Source organism: Rhinolophus sinicus, chromosome 17 (assembly GCF_057876585.1).
Source record: "Rhinolophus sinicus isolate RSI-liver-muscle chromosome 17, RSI-T2T, whole genome shotgun sequence".
In the NCBI taxonomy this organism is placed as follows: Eukaryota; Metazoa; Chordata; class Mammalia; order Chiroptera; family Rhinolophidae; genus Rhinolophus; species Rhinolophus sinicus.
Genome location: NC_142517.1, coordinates 165,617,934 through 165,638,015, shown reverse-complemented (window position 1 = coordinate 165,638,015; position 20,082 = coordinate 165,617,934). Strand labels below are relative to the sequence as shown.

The window sequence follows — 20,082 nt, the reverse complement described above, 5'->3', positions numbered from 1 at the left end:
ACTGTCTCTATTCCTAATGCTGTACTCCGCTTCTTGTAAATATATATATATATGTATATATATAAAAATATATATATTTAAAATTGTAGTTGACATTCATTATTGTTCAGCTTCAGCTTCAGGTGTACCGCAGTGATCAGGCATCTACATCATCCCTGAGGTGGTCTCCCTAATGAGACAAGTGTCCATCGGATACCCTACAAAATTTTTACATCATTGATTACATTCCCCAAATTGACTTTCGTATCCCCGTGGCAATCTTGTGGTTATCGACTGTGATTTCTAATCCCCTCACCTTCCCCCTTATCCCCACTGCCCCTCCCAACTAGCAACCCTCAGTTTTTTGCTTTACACTATTTTTTAAAGAAGGAAAACTTTGTGCTTAGAGCTCAAGCCTCCTGTCTACGTCTCCTTAATGCCATTTCCTCCCTGCCTCCTCAGAGTAACCACTTGCATAAATTTAGAATTCATTATTCCCATGAATGCTTTATTCTTTTGCTACATATCTGAATCCATATATAACATTAAGCATTGTTTTTAAATATTGGTGGTATTTTATAGAGGGTGTCAGATTGCAGCTTATGTGTTTCACTTACTGTGGTTTTATACTTGTTCACGTTAATACAAGTAGCTTTAGTTTATTCATTTAAATTGTAAAGCATACTATCAAAACACGAGATCATACTTTGTTTATTTTTCTATTGACCAACATTCAAATGGTTTTCAATTTTTTCTCCTGACCTTGTGATATTGGGGATACCACAGACCTGGTCAGAAGGCCAGCAGTGTTTGATCTTGAGGTTTGTCCACAGCCAGCCATCATAGGCCCTTACATAAAATGCATGGCTCTAGATGGTGGTAGAAAATAGTGCTTTGTTTTTGTTTTTTAAGCCTCTTTTAACAAGGAGATATCTAGAGCATTGGGAGACTCCTTACTTCAGCCCCTGGCTTGAAGCATTGAGCCTGGATCCAGTTTATCAGTTTATCATCTTCCTTGGAACATTTTTGTCCATTACCTTTAGGAGACAGTCTTTCCTCAGTCTCTCACTCCCACTCTCCCCTTCGCTTCTTTTCCCTTCCCTTCCCTCCCCTCCCCTACTTTTCCTTTCCCTTCATTCTCTTCCTTTCCCTTCCTCTCTTTCTTACCATTTCAAAGTAAATTAGAGGTATTATGATATTTCACCTCAAAATAACATGTATGTCCTAAAAATAACAATATTCTCTTACATAATTGCAATACCACTATCACACTCAAGAAAGTTTATGTTGATGCATTGATGTAACCTCACACAGTCCATGTTCAGCTTTCTCTACTTGTCCCCTTAAAAAATTATGTAAAAATTTCCAATGAAGGGTCACACATTATATTTAGATCCCAAGCCTTTTAAGTCTTTAAAACAACACAGCTCCCATGACTTTATTTTATTTTTATTTAAATTTTTTTTGTCTCTCATGATATTGACACTTTTGAGGAGTTCAGGCTACGTTTCTGATAGAATGAGCAATAATCTGCACTTTTCCTAATTTTCTTTTTCTTAATTTTTTGGGTGATGTTGTATCCTTCTCATTGCAGCACAGTAGGAGGCACGCGATCTTATTTTGTTTCATTAACGATGATGCTAAGTTTGATTGCTTATTTAAGATGGTGTCCACCAGACCTCTTCATGATAAAGATATCTTTTCTCTTTGAATTTAATGAGGAAGCCTTGGAGTATCACTTTGAAACTATGTGAATATCCTGTTTAACAGCAACCTTTTACCCAATGGTATTAGCATCTATTGATGATCCTTACTTGTATCCATTATTATATTGGTACTTCCAAAATAGACATTATATAATTTTATTATTCCTTCTACATTTTTAGCTGATATTCTGTAAGTAAGCCTTTTATCTCTTCCCTCCTCACCACACTTTTTTTTTTTTTTTTTTGAGTATTTTAAAAGTATCACTATGGGCTCATAGGTTCTTTTTTTTCTTTTTACAGGATCATTTGATCAGAAAAAGTAAAGTAGTGCTTTTATGCATATTTTTTCACAGTGCTTAGTAATATGTTTGTTATGTATTTTCTTATGATACTTCATAGCCAGTTGTCTATATGAAATAAAATATTTTAATATGTTAATAGCGTAGTGTGGAGTTCCATTAAAAATACTTGCCCCTTTTCCAATTTTGATGTCGTTGAGGTCAGGTTTAAAATTTCTCTCTTCGTTTACCATGGCTAACAACTATGGTGCTGATTTATTTTCATTTATATCCCTTTGGTGAATTCAACATGATATCAAATCTATTATTTTCATTACAAATTCATGGGGTAAATGTCCCAGGAATAAAGTATCATACATAGAAATACACTTCTCTCTCCTTCTCCCTGACAACGCATATGCAGTTAATTCCCTGTCTTATTTTTAGGATCGAAGATTCAATGATGAAATTGACAAGCTAACTGGATACAAGACAAAATCACTATTGTGCATGCCTATCCGAAGCAGCGATGGAGAGATTATCGGTGTGGCCCAAGCTATAAATAAGATTCCTGAAGGTGCGCCATTTACTGAAGATGATGAAAAAGTAAGATTTCATGCCTTTTGTGACTTGCACTCTTCTTCTTGATCATTGATTGATGTTCTCCCTGAAAAAGACAGGAATTATGTGAATAGCTGTTGGATTAGCCCATTCATGAATCAAAGAGCTTTTTGTCATGTTATACAAAATGTGATGGGAGTTTTTGATATTTCCTAGAATATGGTATAATTGAAAATAATAATTTCATATTTTTCTTAGCTTGCCTTTCATTATAAACCTCAGTAGTATTCTTATTATTCCCTGGTCTTTATCTTCCTTATAATAAGCTTTTTAATTGAGTACCACACCACCACCACACAGGGCCCAAGGAAAATAAGGGAAATAGGAAGATTATATTGTTTCAGAAACTCAGCACTTTCTGTTGTGTTTTCATAACTACGACAGAGAATTGTTTTCTCAGTTCTTATATAAAAATCTCAATAAAATGAATGTTATTTAATTGTTATTCCAAATTGCTAATAAAAAGAACATTATTTTTATCCCTGAGGAGTAGTTGACCTTGGTAGAAGTGATGTACTTTTTGCTCTGAAATTTTACGTTCTTTCACCAGTAGTTTATTCACTAGCTCATATTAACAGAGAGACTCTTCAAAGAGCTGAAGTTCTGGCTTTGAAGCTTTTACTTTCACAGTAAATAGAATTTGATGGCATATTTATAAGATTTGTGGTAAAAACAAATTTCAAGCTAGTTTGCTTAAGTTTGATGACTGCCATAATCCTATTTGATTAAAAAAGATACTTTATAATTTAACCTTCTGGATGTGAGGTTGCTATTTGCCAGTGTTAATTACTAATTTAATGCATTAAATTAGTTAAATTAGTGCAAATATCTCGTACAAAAGGTCAACATAAAATATGATTATAAGGAAACAAGATTTTCAAGTGAAGAGAGTCCTTTGTTGAGGTTATTTCTATGGTTGAATTTGGACAGCCGAAATCCCAGAAAAGGTTTATAAACCCTAAGAGCATGATAGGACCTCAGACAATTTCTTACCAATTCAATACATAATGACAATGTGCGAGGCACGTAAGTTGGTGTCACAGGGATCACAAATATAAATCCCAAACATGTTATGTCATCCTGGAGCTGCACAAGGCAGAATGTAAGGTCGGTAACAAGATGTTCCAGGGCATGAGGGGTGCCTAGGAAAGCTAGGGTTAGTCTCAACTGAAGAATCTGAGGAGGCTTCTTGGAAGAGATGGCATTTGATCTGACCTCTGAAGAAAGCATAGGCCTTCATAGGACAGAGTCAGGTGAGAAGGTGAGGAGTTTAGAAATGTGTAAAATGTAGGCCACCTCATACATTAGGCAAATGTTTCTGTGGAATGTAGAGATAGAGCAAACATTTTATCTTGTGCCCTCTGTACCACAGACGACAGAGTCCTATATAACAGTGTGCCTCTTGTAAGGCTTTAGATAGGAGGGTTTGAGTTTTGTTTCTGTCCAAACATAACAACCACAGGCCCAGGCCATCTCCCAGACATTTCGTTTATACAGGTAATAGTTCTGCCTTCACTCTACCTCTTTCACGTAATAGATCCCATTATATATTTAATTCTAATCTCTGATTCCATTTATTTTAGATTTGTTTTCTGGACTTCTCTCAGTGGATTTACTTAGGAGCCAGGGTTTCATGAGCTCTGAATGATTTACAGGATTGGCTTGCACAGGGCTTTGTCTTGTCTTAAACAGCCATCCGTGTTTAGCTTTACTGAAAACAAGGGCTGGGGTAGAGTTTCTGCTCGGCTAAGGACAAGCAGTGACTTCATCTCTGACTCTGTTTTCTCACCTGTTAAATCTACTAGCCACCATTCTACAGCATGAGAATTAAATAAGATCATAAATAACAAATACTTGGCAAAACATGAGAAATTAAGCAAGTGTAAAACGTAAATTTTTATTTTTAAATGATCATTTCCCAAAGAAATTTTAAAATGTTCTTCTATGTTTGTTATTTGTTCCCAGGCAACTTATTTCTTAGATTCCACCTCATTTGAGTATTTCCTTGCTCAAAATGTTATATTTTCCTTGTTTGTAATTATCCTATGTTCCCACAGTGGCATTTTATTTTCCAACCTTTACAATTCTTTCTCCTGATTTAAAAACCCGACTCTAGTCTCACTTCTTGGAAGAAGCCTTACCAGTTAGGGCAGGAAGATTGTGTTCATACAGGTGACAGTGGATGGAGAGCGTATTTTATCTCAACTTTGGTACCTGGTTATTGTTCCTTCCTGCAAGGATTCTGCATATTGTAAACCAAACAGAAGTAGTGAAGCAAAGCATGATATCTAGAAATGAGATTAGTGGGCAAGAATAGGGTCTCGATACTTCTTCCAAATATGGGAAGACATTGTGGCATAATGGCTACATACAGGCCATATAGTGAGTCCCCCTGGGTTGAAATTCCATCTCTGCTATAGCATGTGTAACCATGTTACTTAGCTTCTCTTCCCTCCAATTTCCCCCTCTTAGAAGAGAGATGATAATAATACTTATGTCATAAGGCTCTAGGGGGATTAAATAAGAGAATACAGGGAAAGGATTTGGAAGAGCTCCTAGCAAATAGGAAGTCCTCATAAAAGGTTAGCTTTTACTGACAGCACATTATACATGTGAGAGATATAGTCAGGTCTCTGCTAAAAAAATTACCTCTATATTATTTAAATCTATAAATTTTTCTTAAGCACAGTCTATATGCCAGTTCCATTGTTGGTGTTTCAGCGATGAAATAAGGGCTATACTTCTTTATAAATTAACAGTTTTTTTGTGTGTTATTGTTAATGCACACATTGTTTTACTTGGTTGTACGAGGTTATGCTTCTACTAATTTGTAGTCTACATTTTGTGTAGTTATTCCTTACATATATGTCCACATGTGAATATAGTCTACATTACCATTTTTAGGGGTTATAAAGTTTTCTTCTTTTTCTAGATAGTCTCGTTTGCTTAGTCCCTGTCCTATTACTGGAAATTTCAGTTGTTTCCAGTTTTTCACTAATACAAATAACCCCTGAATAAGCATCTTGAACAAATTACCTTTTTCTTTTGTGTTATTTCCTTGGGGTATATTCCAAAGACTGAAATTACTGAGTCAAAGGTCAAGAAAAGTTTTATAGCTCTCATTCCAAGTTATCAAATAGCTTTCAGAAATATTGAACCCTTTTACAATGGTAGCAGCATGCATGCACCTCTTTTTGCAGAGCGCTGCTGACTTCGTTCACTTCACATTTTGAAACTCAAGTTAGTTTTCCTTAGTCTACCAGGCAGGCTTCAGGCAACCTCCTTCCACGTTCACCAGTATAGACTCCAGCAACAGAAGTTTCAATGTTACTTCCAAGGAAGGAAACGAGCAAGGGAAATGGAAGCCTGGTGCTTAGTGTTAGGTAAGGGACTCCAGATCAGATAGCTTTCAGGGCAGGATTTGGTCTCTGCCCTGTTCTTTATTAGCTGACTGATCTTGAGTGAGTTGCTCAATTCTTCTTTACCACAGAACTTCCATAATAGGGTTGTCGTGAGGAGTAGAATATATCATAGATATAAGGTGCTTAAGGTAGCACTAATTATCATTAAGTGATCTTCATGAAATCTCACCATCTATTTTACTTGATACACAAAACTGCTATATCATCGTTCGTGTGGGTCGTGGTGAATTTATGGCACATTTAGCATATGATTTGTATGTCCTGATATCTTAAAATGTCAACTTCTGGAGACTATCAGCTGTTATGTATGCAAAAACACATTTTGCAATATGAGACTCAGTAAATTGTTTGCCTGAGATAAATTAAAAATTAAGTGTGATATATTCATTTCTGAGTTGTTTACATACCCGTGTTGTGTTTCTTGAAAATTCTGTACCTATGTTTCAGTGACTGTGCTGTAGTACAGGTAGTAGTTGATGGAAGGGCCTGGAAAGATCATCAAGTCCATTTCCCACCAGCCCTGTCCTCACCCAATGCAGGAATCTTACCTGACAGATGGTCATTCAGCCTCTGCTTAACAACTTTCCTTTTAACAATATTAAAATCATTATGCTCTTTACAGTTCTTGCATAACTAGCAATAATTTAATCAGCAGTGGTTAGAGTTGTGTGTGAAATATAGTTTACCATATGCACATATTAATAATTTAAGTTATATACTGACAAATTACTAGTTCGGTAATTCATGTTGGAAGTGCACACAAAGGCAGATCAAACGGAAGGGATGATTGGAATTTCCTGGTTCACTTCGTAGGTTTCCAGCAAATGTTTCTGTTTTTCAGTGATATGTATAAGCTAGCTGATCTAGGTGGTGTGACATCCAGTGAATTTATCACTTCGTAACTCCTAGGTGAGTAAGGGGAGGTATTCTTTTGTAGAATAAAATAACGAGATCTGGATGGGAGCAAACATCTGTGATCTATCAAGATGTATGGGCACTCCAGGTGATGCCTGGCATATGGAAATGAGCACTAGCTCTTATCTGCCCTTACCAGGCTGCCTATATCTGGGCTGCACGGAGCCCTTTCTTATTATGGTGCTGCAATGAAGAAGATGTCTATTGCAGTTACTTTCCAACCCCTCACATATAAGCAGCTGTGGCTTGAAGTTGTTCTTTAGCTAATCTCTATAGGGTTTTTTTTAGCCTGTGGTCACCTTTCTCCAGCTCATTATTCAGAGTGTTCAGCTACCCTGCTGCTCTCCTTTGTGCCAACATGTTCAGACACCCTGCAGAGCTGGGATGCAGCCAACTGAGCTTGGCTGCCTTGGGACTGGCCACATTCCAGGAACTTGTTATGGGTGATGCTGCCTTGCCAGTTGGTGTTGAGGATGGTACATGGATGATGCTAATGAATCCAACAGAAGCCGGAGTTTCGTTGTTTGCAACAGGCCTGAGACTCATAGCCAGATAATGGGGAGGATTTCATAAGCTCTTGGCCTTACATTTGTTAAATTGTTCCTGATTGTGCTAAGGCTAATGTATAGGATCCTGGTGAGAAGTCAAGGCTGCAAAAAGTATTCAAGTTCACTTTAGTGAGGAGGACGGATGTTGAATACATCACTCTGATAGTGGTGGCAAATTGGTGGTCCCAGAAGACTGAATATAGTTCCCAGATGTGTGACTTGCATGGAATTTGACTGGCATACAATTCTTTTTTTTTTTTTTTTTTGAAAGCCTTTAGACATGGCTGCAACCTCTAGTTCTGCCATAATAGCCAATACCTAAACAACTCGTTAGGTTAATAAAATCAACATGGTGGGAGCAAAGATGAATGGGTTTCTTCTGTCGTCTTATAAAGAGTTAGTTTCTACACAAAGGTACTCTGCAAAAGTACTTTCCAAATAGTTATTTAAAAAAAACACACAACTTGTTATATACATGGCTACTGGTATGACAACAACTCTGCCAGGCAAGTTCATGTTTTCTATTAATACTCCATCGTCTTGGATATTCAGCTAATGAGCAGTAATTAACTAATTGTAAGAAGTGGCCCTTGTGTTTTCATTTCCTTTTTTTCCCTTTTTTCTGCCTATATTCCAATTAACTTAGATTTTAACACCTGTTGCAGTAAAATTATGATTAATAATCAGTGTTCAGCAAAAAGGTTTTGAAAGTCCTGGCAGATGGCTCATGATTGCAAGTTATATTGGATCAATAAGATTTCAGTCCTGGAAAAATTTGGATTGACTCTCACAACTAGGTAATTGCTACACTTTATCTACATTTAAACTGTCTCATCGCTGTACTTTTTTGCCTTTTAATGGCTATTACCCAGGTCCCATATAATCACTGTGAAACTACAAGAGATTCAGAGACCCATTTATTCACATTCTACGTGTTCATTGAACTATATCTGACCATATCAGAAACAAGCACATTTTACGAGAAAACTGTTACCAACACAGTACCTGTCAGAACTCAGGTTAGACTTCAGGGAATTTTTCTGTTGGAGAAATATTGTTGTGGACCTCTAGCTCTAGTCTCTGCCTTTTCTTTAAGCAAAGTCTAACTTTGGGGTAGGAAGGCAAGTTTCCCTGCCAGGGCCCAACTTAGGGTTCACACTCAACAACACCTGGTCACTCTGTCCCTGATTTTGTCATGTACTTCTCATGCCCATGCTTCTATTTATATGCTTATCTCATTGCACAAAATCCTCCTCTTCTTCACCCTCTTTCAGGGCTTACATCAAGTCCTGTCATCTCAGACTTCATTAAGTATTAAAGCACTTTTCCAAAAGTGATTACGTTTGTCCTTGATACTAGCAGTTCTTAAGTTTTACAGTTTAACTCTTTTTTTCAGATGTCCCCAAGGATTGTAGTCGGATTTTGACTAATCATTCACTGAGAAAATATATGATGGCCAAATATTCAGGAAGTTAAAAAAAATTAATAATACAATTGACAAAATGAAGGACAATACCTACACCGTGTATTTTGTATTTCCAATGCAAATAATAGGTGGTGTGACTGCAGATTTACAGGCCCCTTGCAAAAATTCTGATGACCTTAGATGGCTGATATGCTGGCATTTGTAATTTCCTGCTTCCTTAGCTTCCATTTTTATGTTTCTAAGTGCTTAAATGCAGCATCATCCCTCTTTCTATCTCTTTTCATGTACTTTGCAGAACCTTGTAAGGTAGTTTGCATTTAACAGGAACATGATATAGCAGGAACATGAACCAAATGAACTAAATAAGTTACAGGACTGTAATTGTTACAATGCAGAACGGGGAGGATTTGGGGTGATCATTGATCCAAACATCATTTTTAATGGCCGAATAGTGTTCCACTGTGTGGAAGAACCATTCATGCATTCACTGCTTATTGAGTTTCTGTTTACTAGTAGACGCTACTATGTTTGAGGCACTGTTCTAAGTACTGGGGTTAAACTGATTAATGAAATAGACAAAAATTCCTGTCCCCTCAGAGTTTACATTTTTGTGGTAAAGACAGACAATCAGTAAAGTAAACATATAAGTATATAACATAATTTCAAGTAGTGATTAGATATATAATTTTTAAAATTTAGATAATCCAACAGTTTTGGATTTTTTTTTCTATAGCTTTTATTCATATGAGTGTGTTTAATTAAGTCGAGGTAATATGAAAAGGGCTCACAGTAGAATAGGATCTTGCACTAGGGAGCAGTATTTTATTCTCAAATAATTATGATAAACTGATGGACTCTTCAACTGAACCTCTTTCTTTTTTCCTCAAACTCTAGGTGTTCACATAAATTGTGTGTCCCTCTAGGCCGCCTTAAGCACTAGACTTGAAGTATAAGGAAGTGTTGTCTTTTTATGTTTACCTCAAATACCTTTGTGTTGCTTTGTCTTCTGTGTATCAAGCTGTAATCACAATATCAATTTGCCATCACCTGAACCAGGGAAGTTAAGCCATCTGGGATATACCGGGGGTGCTAAAAAAATGTATTCACACGACTTGTATGCATCTTTTGTTATGAGTATATAGTGAGTATTACAATTTTAATACAGGTTTTTCCTTTCTTAAAATGTGTATACATTTTTTGGCACCGTGTGTGTGTGTGTGTGTGTGTGTGTGTGTGTGTGTGTGTGTGTATGTATATCTGGAGCATCTGGGAGGAAAAGGTTCGGAGCTGAGGGGAGTTTCATGCACTCTGAGTTTCAGAGACAAATACATCCATGGCTTTTAATAGTTGGCAGGACATGAAATAGACTTAATCAAGCCACTTTTAAAAGTACAAAATGACAAAAAAAAAACCTGCCTTATAAATTCTATCTCTGATTTACACAAGACTTGGACAAGGGAGAATAGTCTGCTGTCACAGATTAGAAATATAATAAATAAGCACTTGTTGGCAGAAAGAATTATTATTAAAGAAGTAGAACAGGGTGTTGTAGATTCTTGTTTGCTGGAGATTTCAAATTAAGACAGAGAACTGTCTTCTTTGAATAACTAATTTAGTGTTATTGTCTGAATAAAACAGCAAGATTGTTTCTTTTTACCTTTGATTACTGAATACTTGAATTCAAATTTTGAAAACTTAAATCAATTTTTTTTATTAAAAGTGAAATTTGGTAGAATTCCAAGTATATTTGGTTATCTTTGAATAGGGCATCTCTTTCTCAGTTTATTTTCCTTTCCTTTTGTGATAAGGTTATTTCCTAATTATAAAAGTAATACAAGCTTATTATAGAAAATTTGCAAATTACAAAAAAAGGAAAAACTAAAATCCCTCATAACCCTAACTTTCAGAGATAATACTGTTAATATTTTGGGCGTATTTTCTTATGTTTATTTATTTTTACCTATAAAGGTATATTTCCAAATTTGCATCATGTAGTACACATGGTATTTTATCATGCTTCAAACAATTCTTCAAGGATGCAACTTACATGTTTGCATTACATTTTACCATGTAATCATGCATTATATTTAATCATTTTATTCCTCAGTTTTTAGGTTGTTTCCCAAATCATGTTATAATAAAATTACAATTAATGAACTTCTTTATAAATACCGTATTTTGCTATGTCTGGTGTGCTCCCATGTATAATGTGCACCCACATTTTTGGCCCAAACCTTCAGGGGGAAAAATCTTTCATTTTAATTTTTTAATTCAAATTTTTATTTGTTTACATTTAGTTACTTGTTTTTTGTATTATAAAGGAATTTTAGCATTTATTTTTTTAAAACATATTATGGTACAAGAAATTTTACATAACAAATAATTGCAAAACACAAGAACAGATACAAGGTACAAGAAATTTTATGTACTTGTAACAAATTTACAATATTTACACATCATAGAAGGCCAAGAACTCTTCATCATTGTAAGTCCATAGTTCAGTTCAACAAAACTGATTATCGCATTCCAGGGTATTATTTTGCATACAGATATTGTTATTGATTTCCAGAGTTACACTTTTAATTCATAAGCATAAATAAAAGAATTAAAAACTTTTTTATAGATACGGAATTAGTACTACCCATGCATAATGAGCATCCTTATTTTTCCCTCACAAATTTGGGCAAAAAAGTGTGCATAATACACGGCAAAATATGGTAAATCTTGGACTACATCTTAGGATAGCTATATTAAAGTGTGGTTTTGTAGGTCAGACATATTGGTAATTTCCTGTGGTTCAAACTGATGCTTAGGATTCCTAAGTCAAGGAGTTTGAATAATAATTTTTTATAACAGCGTTATTGAGATAAAATTCACATAGCATACTATTCACCTATTTAAAGTATACAATTCAATGGTCCTTAATATATTTGTAGATGTGTATAACCATAACCACACTCAATTTTAGAACAATTTCATCACCCCCAAAGAAACATCATACTTGTTAGGAGTACTTCTATTTGCCACCAGCTATCTCAGTTTACCAATCTATTACCTGTCTCTACTTCTGGACAATTCATGTGAATGGAATCATACAATATGATTGGCTTTTTTCAGTTATCATAACGTTTTCAAGGTTCATCCACATTGTAGCACATGTCAGTATTACTTCATTTCTTTTTGTAGCCAGATAATATTTCATTATATGGTTATACCACATTTTATTTAGCCATTTATCTGTTCCTAAACATTTGGTTGTTTCTACTTCTTGAATATTGTGAATGAAGCTGCTATGAACATTCACATACAAGTTCTTGTGTGAACATATTTTTTTCATTTTTCTTGGATATATAGCAAGGAGTGGAATTGTTTCATCTTTTGAGGAACTGGCAGACTGTTTTCCAAAATGGCTGCCCTATTTTACATTTATATTAACAGTGCATGAGTTTTCCAATTTCTCCACATCCTTGCCAATACTTATTATCTGTCTTTTTTTATTATAATCATCATAGTAGGTATGAAGTGGTTTTTCATTGTGGTTTATCAAAACCACAATGCCTTATCCTGATAGCTAATGATGTTGAGCATCTTTTCATGTGCTTATTGGTGGAGCATTTATTTTTAAGGCTCTTGATAAATTTCACCCATTTTCTCTCCAGAAAATTGTATTGCTTTATAATGCCAATAGCAGTATATCAATTCACTGAACCCTTACTAGCTTGAATATCAGTTTTAAAAATTGCATTCTTTTGATTTCTGATTTCACTTTAGTTCCATTTTTATTATTTATTCTGTATGTGCACACATTCCACAATTAATTAACCATTAGTCTAAGTCAATATATTTTTTTAAACTATAAAAAAAGGCTAGCATGATGCAAACTGGCCTAAGCCAGTTTGGTCACACACAGCCACTAAGTTGTTCATGATAGCTCTTATGTACGTCATAATAGATGCCAAAATGTTTGAAGTAAATGGGAACTAACTACTTTCCTATAACTTTGCTATTTGGTTTTAATGAAAGCAGAACTCAGACCAAATTCTACTGCATATAAAGACATTTATTTAAACAAAAATTTATTGGCTAGTTGGGTCAAATAGTTCAGACACTCTGGGCTTCAGTAAACTTTGTGAAGTCTAAACTCTCTTTGTTTTAGATGATCTAAACACTCGTAATATTTCAGAAGCAGAATCGCATTGCTCTCGGAGGGGGCACTAAGCAACCATAACTTTTTGACCCCATGGCAGGATTGGACAGCCTCAGGGCCCATCCATATGGATACAAGTTTAGAACTTGCTAGATTTTTATACCTTATGTAATACAGGGTTAGAGGGAGTATCGCTAGAATATTATTACCGATACATATATCTTAAATACCACTAATTTCAGTAATTACAGTCCCAATCTAATATCCATTGTGCTGGTTAATTTCGCAAAGTACTAATTTCACCAGTGAAAGTCCGTTTCAACATCGGCAAAGCCCCATGCTTTTGATGGCAGGTAAAGATCTCTGCATCACTTGTAATAATCACATTGGGAGTAAGCTTTCTGACTAGCCTTGGAGCGTAAATTCTTGATAGGGCAACTGTCTGCTCCTCCATGGCATATTAAATCTAACCCCTCCACATACACACATAACTTCACATAATCTTTATTAAAGAATTTAAAGCAAATTATGGACATCAAAAGAGCATGCAGTATCTCTCAGTATTTGTTTTTCTTAAACAAGAAAATAACAGAAACCATTTATTGAGTGCCCACTCTGCAATAGGTGCTTTGTGTACATTATCTAATTTAATCCCCACCAATCTTGTGGTAATTATTATCATCCTCATTTTTTGGATGGGAAAATGGAATGTGAGAGATTTTAAGAATGTTTCTAGATCAATTGGATTGTACATGGCAGAGCTGGGCATTGTCTCCCCCTCTCCATCTCCTCATGGCACATGGGAATGCTTGATGGATTTCATTATTCCCCTATTGTGTCATCTTCACTTCAGGGAATCATGAATACATAGATCGTGCACATGTATAGATAGTTAAATAAAGTTTAAGATCCTACGTATTTAATTTCAGGGAGAGAGTGTGACTGAGTGAAACATAATTTCTAAATTACATTGCCTGGTATCATTTCACCCTTTCATAAATATCTGTAACCAAGTTTGAGCTCTATGTCTCTAAGAAAAATAGAAAAACTAACAGGCTAAAGAGTTAGGAATCTTTAAAAATAATGCTTGCTTTGTACACATACAACTAGGCAATAGATAATTTAATATTTTATCCCATATTTGTGTTTTCAATGGCAAATAACAAAACATTTTACATTTATGGTTTTTTAATGAATTTGTTTTCCCTCCTAAGGATGAAAAGAAGGTGAAGATCAGTGCTTGAAAAAGTTGTGTTTCAAGTCAGAATCTGAAAATAGTGTTCAATTTCACTAAGCAGAGAAGTGAGGTGTCCCAGTGTAAATTAGAGAGTTTTATTCTCTGTTTAGCAAAATTATGGACTATGCTGTTTAAATGAAGGTACATTATATTCCTTGTTGGAGAATTTCGAATAGAAAATAAGATGACTTTGTAGCATACTTCATAATTTTTATTTTTAAAATGTACTTGGATATTTAATTTCTCCTTTTCTTCTTTTCTGTATTGGAGGTAGAAATGAAACCATTTCTTTTTGTCATTTGCCATTATTTTCTTTTATGTCTCCCACATGCACCCTGGATAATATCCTGCCTAGATATGATTGTAGGCTATTTTCACTGGCAGATTCTGATTCCATTGCCAATCAACGACGTTAAGGAGCATTGCCCCCACCCCTTTCATATTCTGCACACTCCATTTAGAAATGAGAAAAAGTCTCAAAGGTAGGCTCTACTATTACCAAAGCAGGCAGCCAAGTCCCCCCAGGGAGGCCCTGATCTGGAGTGAGAGCATGTTAAGAGGAGGAGAAAGTAATGAACAGCTTTGAAAAATGAGGTTATGTAAGTTAGAGCTGCCCAGAGATGCTCTGAAGGTCTATTAGACACAGTTCTTGAAAAGGGGTTTAAATGAAACAAAAATGTAATAACGAAATTCTCTCACTGGAGAGAATTTAAAATGATTCCTCACTGGAATTAATTGACATCATCAGAAGGTCGGAACATGCTTTGTCTGTCTGAAAAGCATATTCAGTGTTTTGGAAGAATTGCTGTCTATAGCACGTAATAGCCTCAGAAATCAATACCTTTTCTTTAAAGAGGCCACCCAGTGTTTGATAGTAGTGAGTAATTATGTCCACTGCAGTATCGGGGAAATCTTAGTCCATCTCTGGTGCTTGATTATTTGGTATACTCTGTTTCCAAAACCCTACACATATCTCTTTCCTTTCTGTCATTTAAAAAAAAAAAAATTTGTAATTAATTTTGCAAATCCTTTAATACTGATATAAATTTTGTTTGTCATGATTTCTCAATGGTACTTGTGGTTTAATATAACTGAAATTTGTTCTAGGTATTTCGTCCAAATTTCTGTTTCCAAATCTAGGATGAGGCTTCATAATAAGCCACGAGTTATTCTCCCCTGTCATGGAAGACAGTCCTTGGATGAACCTTTCAGTATCCATTTCTTCTTTTCAGTGTTTGACTCTAAATTTATTTTAAAATCATAGCTTAGATGTTTGACATGATACCTTCATGACTGGGTAACATGAATGTAATAACCTATCATGATTAGGATAGTCATGGGACCTGATGGGGGTTTTGCTCTTCCTTTGAACCTCTGAGACAAGGTGATGGGAATTATTTTTTCTTTGAGACTGAAAGCTCATTTTGCTCTAGATCCAGAAAATCCACTGTTTTAAGATTTGATCCTGATGCTTCTGGTGTTTCTGGCCATGGGTGTTTCTGCTGCTTTATGCTTTAAAGACTCATCCAGTTTAAAACACCAAAACTGTACAAATTATGACCAACTTCTGGACTGCAACATAGATTTCTTAAGTAAAAGAAAACTGGAAACCAAGCTGCTGCTTCTTTCTTGTCTTCGAATTGTTGCCAGGGGGAAGATTATGCACAGATGATTGGGTTAAGCAAGGGTTAGTGTTCCCTCTGCCATGCACAGAGTAATAAGTCATTCTCCTTCTTAAAATTACACCAGTATATAAAACACAGTTCAATTTGTGCTGGAAGTACAAGGTCATAGCCATTCACCTGGAAGATGATCCTTCATAATTATTCCCAGAAAAATACTTTGGAAAAATACTCTCTGCCCTTCATGGTTCAGTGATGTAAAATGTTTGTACTGCACTTGTTATGGGCGGTAAAGGCAGGGAGCTCATCCAACAGATAGACCTTTGGGTCTGGTGCAATTTAGAAAGACAATCAACTGGAAGATGGTAGAATGTATGCCAGGTATACAGTTTGTTACATTCACTATCTTTGAAGCTGTTAGAAACATCAATCATTTTAATAACATCAAACTTTACATTTGTGGATAATTTAATTTTCACACATATATTAACTCATATGATTCTGTCAGTATTCTTATGGGATAGGTAAAACAATTCTTAAATTTTTTATTATAGATGAGGTAACTGCAGTCTGTCTTGTCTAGCAGGAAGTTAAGAGTGGAATTAGGAGGCCAGTGTTTTCCCTCATGCTTGGCTTGTCATTTTTTATAAATAGCGCATTGACTATTCTCATTCCTTAGAAAAAGGAGAGCTCAAAGCAGAGTATTCATTGAGTTAATTGTAGAAATGATGTCATTTAATATGTCAGAATGTACAGCTAACCAATCGGTGAAAAATGAAAGATCATAACAATGAAATCACAGTTCTTCATGATTGATGCACAATAGCTTCTTAAAGAAATAAAGGTGATAAAAGAATCTTATCTTACAAATCCTCATGGAAAATTGTCAAAAACCATCTGCTCGGAATGCATGGAAATAATAGAAAGCAAGGATAGCTCAGAAATTGTTTGTTTTTTTTTTTCAAATTCTTCTTTTAGCGCAAAAATAAAATAAAATAAAATAAGTTCAGAGATTTTAAATTATTTGCTCCAGGTTACACAATTAGAAAATGACAGCTAAGAGTTGAATCTGTGTTTTTAAACTCCAATGTTCCTGGGTCTTACTCTGTACCATCTAAATGTTTGGCTGCCTACGGGCAGAGGGTCAGACAATAGTGGTGGTTCCATTCAACTTTGTGATTCTTTGGTGGGCAACACTACATGGGCACCCCATTTTATTGATAGGAAAATCCTGGTGGAGGAAGGTCTCCTGAAGCATTTCGTATGTCAGTGGTATAATGCAAGTCTCCCAAGTGCTTCTTTGCCTGTTTTCTCACAGATCGTGGAGTCTACAATGTTTCTGATTCCACAATAAAAGGCTTTATGAAGAATCATCAATGCAATATATAGGTGATGTATTATAGAAATGTACACTTGAAACCTATATAATTTTAGTAACCAACGTGACCCCAATAAATTTAACAAATAAAAAAGTCATCTATGTATTTTAGCCACAAAGGTTGAGAATAAAAATAGAAGATATTAAAAAAAGAATCTCTATTCTCCAGCCATCGTTGAAGTAAAGTACATATTGTCATGTTCTATAACAAATTCAGTCATACTGGAATCACATCAGAATGCTAAGGTGAGATTCTAACCAGCACATTCTGACTCTCTTAAGCTGATATTTAGAAAGATCAAAGTTATATATGTCAAAAATTGTTACTTAAATCAGTAGCCTGCTTGGCTCAAGAACCTTAAAAGAGTCCTACAATTATATAACTCTACTGCTGATCATTGATTTCTGGCCAAATAGTTAACACAATGTATTTAAGAATAAAATGAACCATCAAAATAAAACTCTATATGGAATGTCCTCTTAAGAACCATAAGAAATAGGAATGTTGGTGGAAATAGGTTAAGACTAAGTAGGAGGCAGATGTTTATTGGAGAAGCAAATAGTATGAATGGTAGAAATATTTTTAGTACCTTCTATCATCTGTCAACATGAACCTTTGATTCAAGTGTTTTTGATGCAGGCATTTTGACAGAATTAAAGGCAACAGGCACTCTGGAATCATATTGCACCCTTAATCCCCATCCCTATGCTGGGCAAATTTTACTTTCAACTTTATTAATTTATATACTGTATAGAAACTTTTTATCTTTGGGTTTGTATTGCTTTTATTTCTGGGATGAGCTCTGTTTGGTATTGTATTATTGTTTTGATGTATTTGCCGGGTTCAGTTAGCACTTGATAAATGAGATTGATTTATAGCTTTTTTATGCTATTTTTCACTCTTTTTTATTAAGATTGTGTTAGGCATATTATTTCAGAATTAAGACATAAGCAGTAAAATATTGTTTAGTCTATTATCATTGGGAAGTCTCAAAGGGGTTATCAGTAACTCCCCCCAAAGCATTATTATAAATGAATTTTACTATAAGTGTAAATGTGTTATTTAGAGAAGAATTAGAAATTGAATTAGGGTCTCCATGCAGTCTGAAGTGAAGAATAAGAGATTTTATTATGACCCAAATAGCCATAATACATACCCAATGCATACCCAATTAAAAGGGAACCCCAGGAAACTTACAGAAAGAAGATAATGCTCTTCGTTGAGATAGATTTTTACAGCATTTAAAAACTCATACCCTTATAAGAACATACAAGAGCCCTGTCTTCACTAGCCAAGAAGAGACTTTCTGCAGTTTGTTTTATGAAAATCAGTACATATATTTTCATTTCCAAATATAAAACTATATTATATTTTAAATATTTTTTTCAAACTATTCCTCCAGGAACTTGTAACTGAAAAATTAGTGCTATAAAATTTTAAAGTAAAAACTGTAAGTTCTGTTATTGACCAAACACATTATTTAAAAGGCAAAAGTGAGTGTCACTACTGTGCCATTAAAGTTGGAATTGCAATCTGAGATGTAGAAAATTTGATAGAAGTGAATTTTATTGACTAAGCAGTTATTTGACTGGAATAATTCATGTTTCCTTCTAAGATGAGTGCATTTCCTTTCTTATTTGTAGCTTGCCTCCAGGTGTGATAGGAAGATTTAGCCCTGGGCAGAGTATCCCTCTGAAATAACCTTATGTAGTTTGTATTAGGTTAACCCTTACTCCACCCCACTCCCTACCTACCATCAGTGCTGGGATGAGGTTCACCAGAGAAAGAATGTCAGGTTTGCTTATTATTTGGTATATACACATATATTTAAAGCTGAAGCTGTAGTAGTATGTGTTTTAGGTTGTATCAAAATGTCACACAGTCCATTCTTTCTGTCTCTCTGTCTTTCCTCCCTTGCTCTGTCTGTCTCCATCTTGTCCCCTGTAGGAACTGAGACAGCTGATGGGAAATATGGGCGTATGAATAAAAGTTTCATGGCCAGATGATGTAGACCTCAGGTTGCTGGGATATGATGCTAATGTCTGCCCACATTCAGTCTTGATCTGACTGTGTCATTGATCCACCTGTCTTTCTGGCACAGGGTGGCCTGGAGAATTCCAGTGGACTCCTGCTATTTAATAGAGAGGCTCCTAAGTCTCAGGTTGAAGGAATTTTGGATGAGGAGCAGTGACTCACTGAGTATGCACTGAACGAATAACACTGTTCAAGGAGACAAAACATTTTTCGACCTGCCAACCACAGAAACTATTCTTTCTCAAAGTGGGGAAATTCATCAACTATAATGAAGAACCTTGCTGATGCATACATATAGCTGTTAGGATTTTGGCCCCAGTGGATCCATTTCCTCGCTGTGTAAATGGCATAACCCCTTAGTTTGTACATAAAGGAATTCACTGAAAAATGTCCTCTGTTTTACAATGGAAATGAGCCTTCATTTTCTTCCTTATGTGCAGCTTGCCTCTGGGTATGATAGGAAGATTTAGCCCTGGGCAGAGTATTCCTCTGAACTTCATTCATTCTGTGCTACAAATAATAGCTTTTCCTCATAACCATAACAAGAATTGATACTGCTTTAGGAAACAGCATTCCACATCTCTAGTGAATTGCTTGTCTTTCTTGAAGCAGAGCAAATCGCTCATGTTGTCACTCTTATGTATTTTCTGACGTAACAGAGGCACTCAGGCTATCAGTTGCTTTAGACTGTAAGTCAGGCATCGAGGACCACTGAACAGGATGCTGTGCAAAACAACTGAATCAGACCCCAAGTTCACCAAAGCCTAT

The 20,082-nt window shown here is 35.4% G+C and overlaps 1 protein-coding gene across 3 annotated transcripts in view; it reads left to right on the top strand.

Annotated features, from left to right (window-relative positions):
* PDE11A (phosphodiesterase 11A) overlaps positions 1-20,082 on the top strand; it is a 326,658-nt gene that overhangs the window by 40,909 nt on the left and 265,667 nt on the right. For all 3 annotated transcript variants that reach the window (XM_019739326.3, XM_019739325.3, XM_074338486.2), the window contains exon 2: positions 2,411-2,569. In XM_019739326.3, coding sequence (XP_019594885.2) covers positions 2,411-2,569 — 159 coding nt within the window. The remainder of the gene's footprint in view (positions 1-2,410; positions 2,570-20,082) is intronic.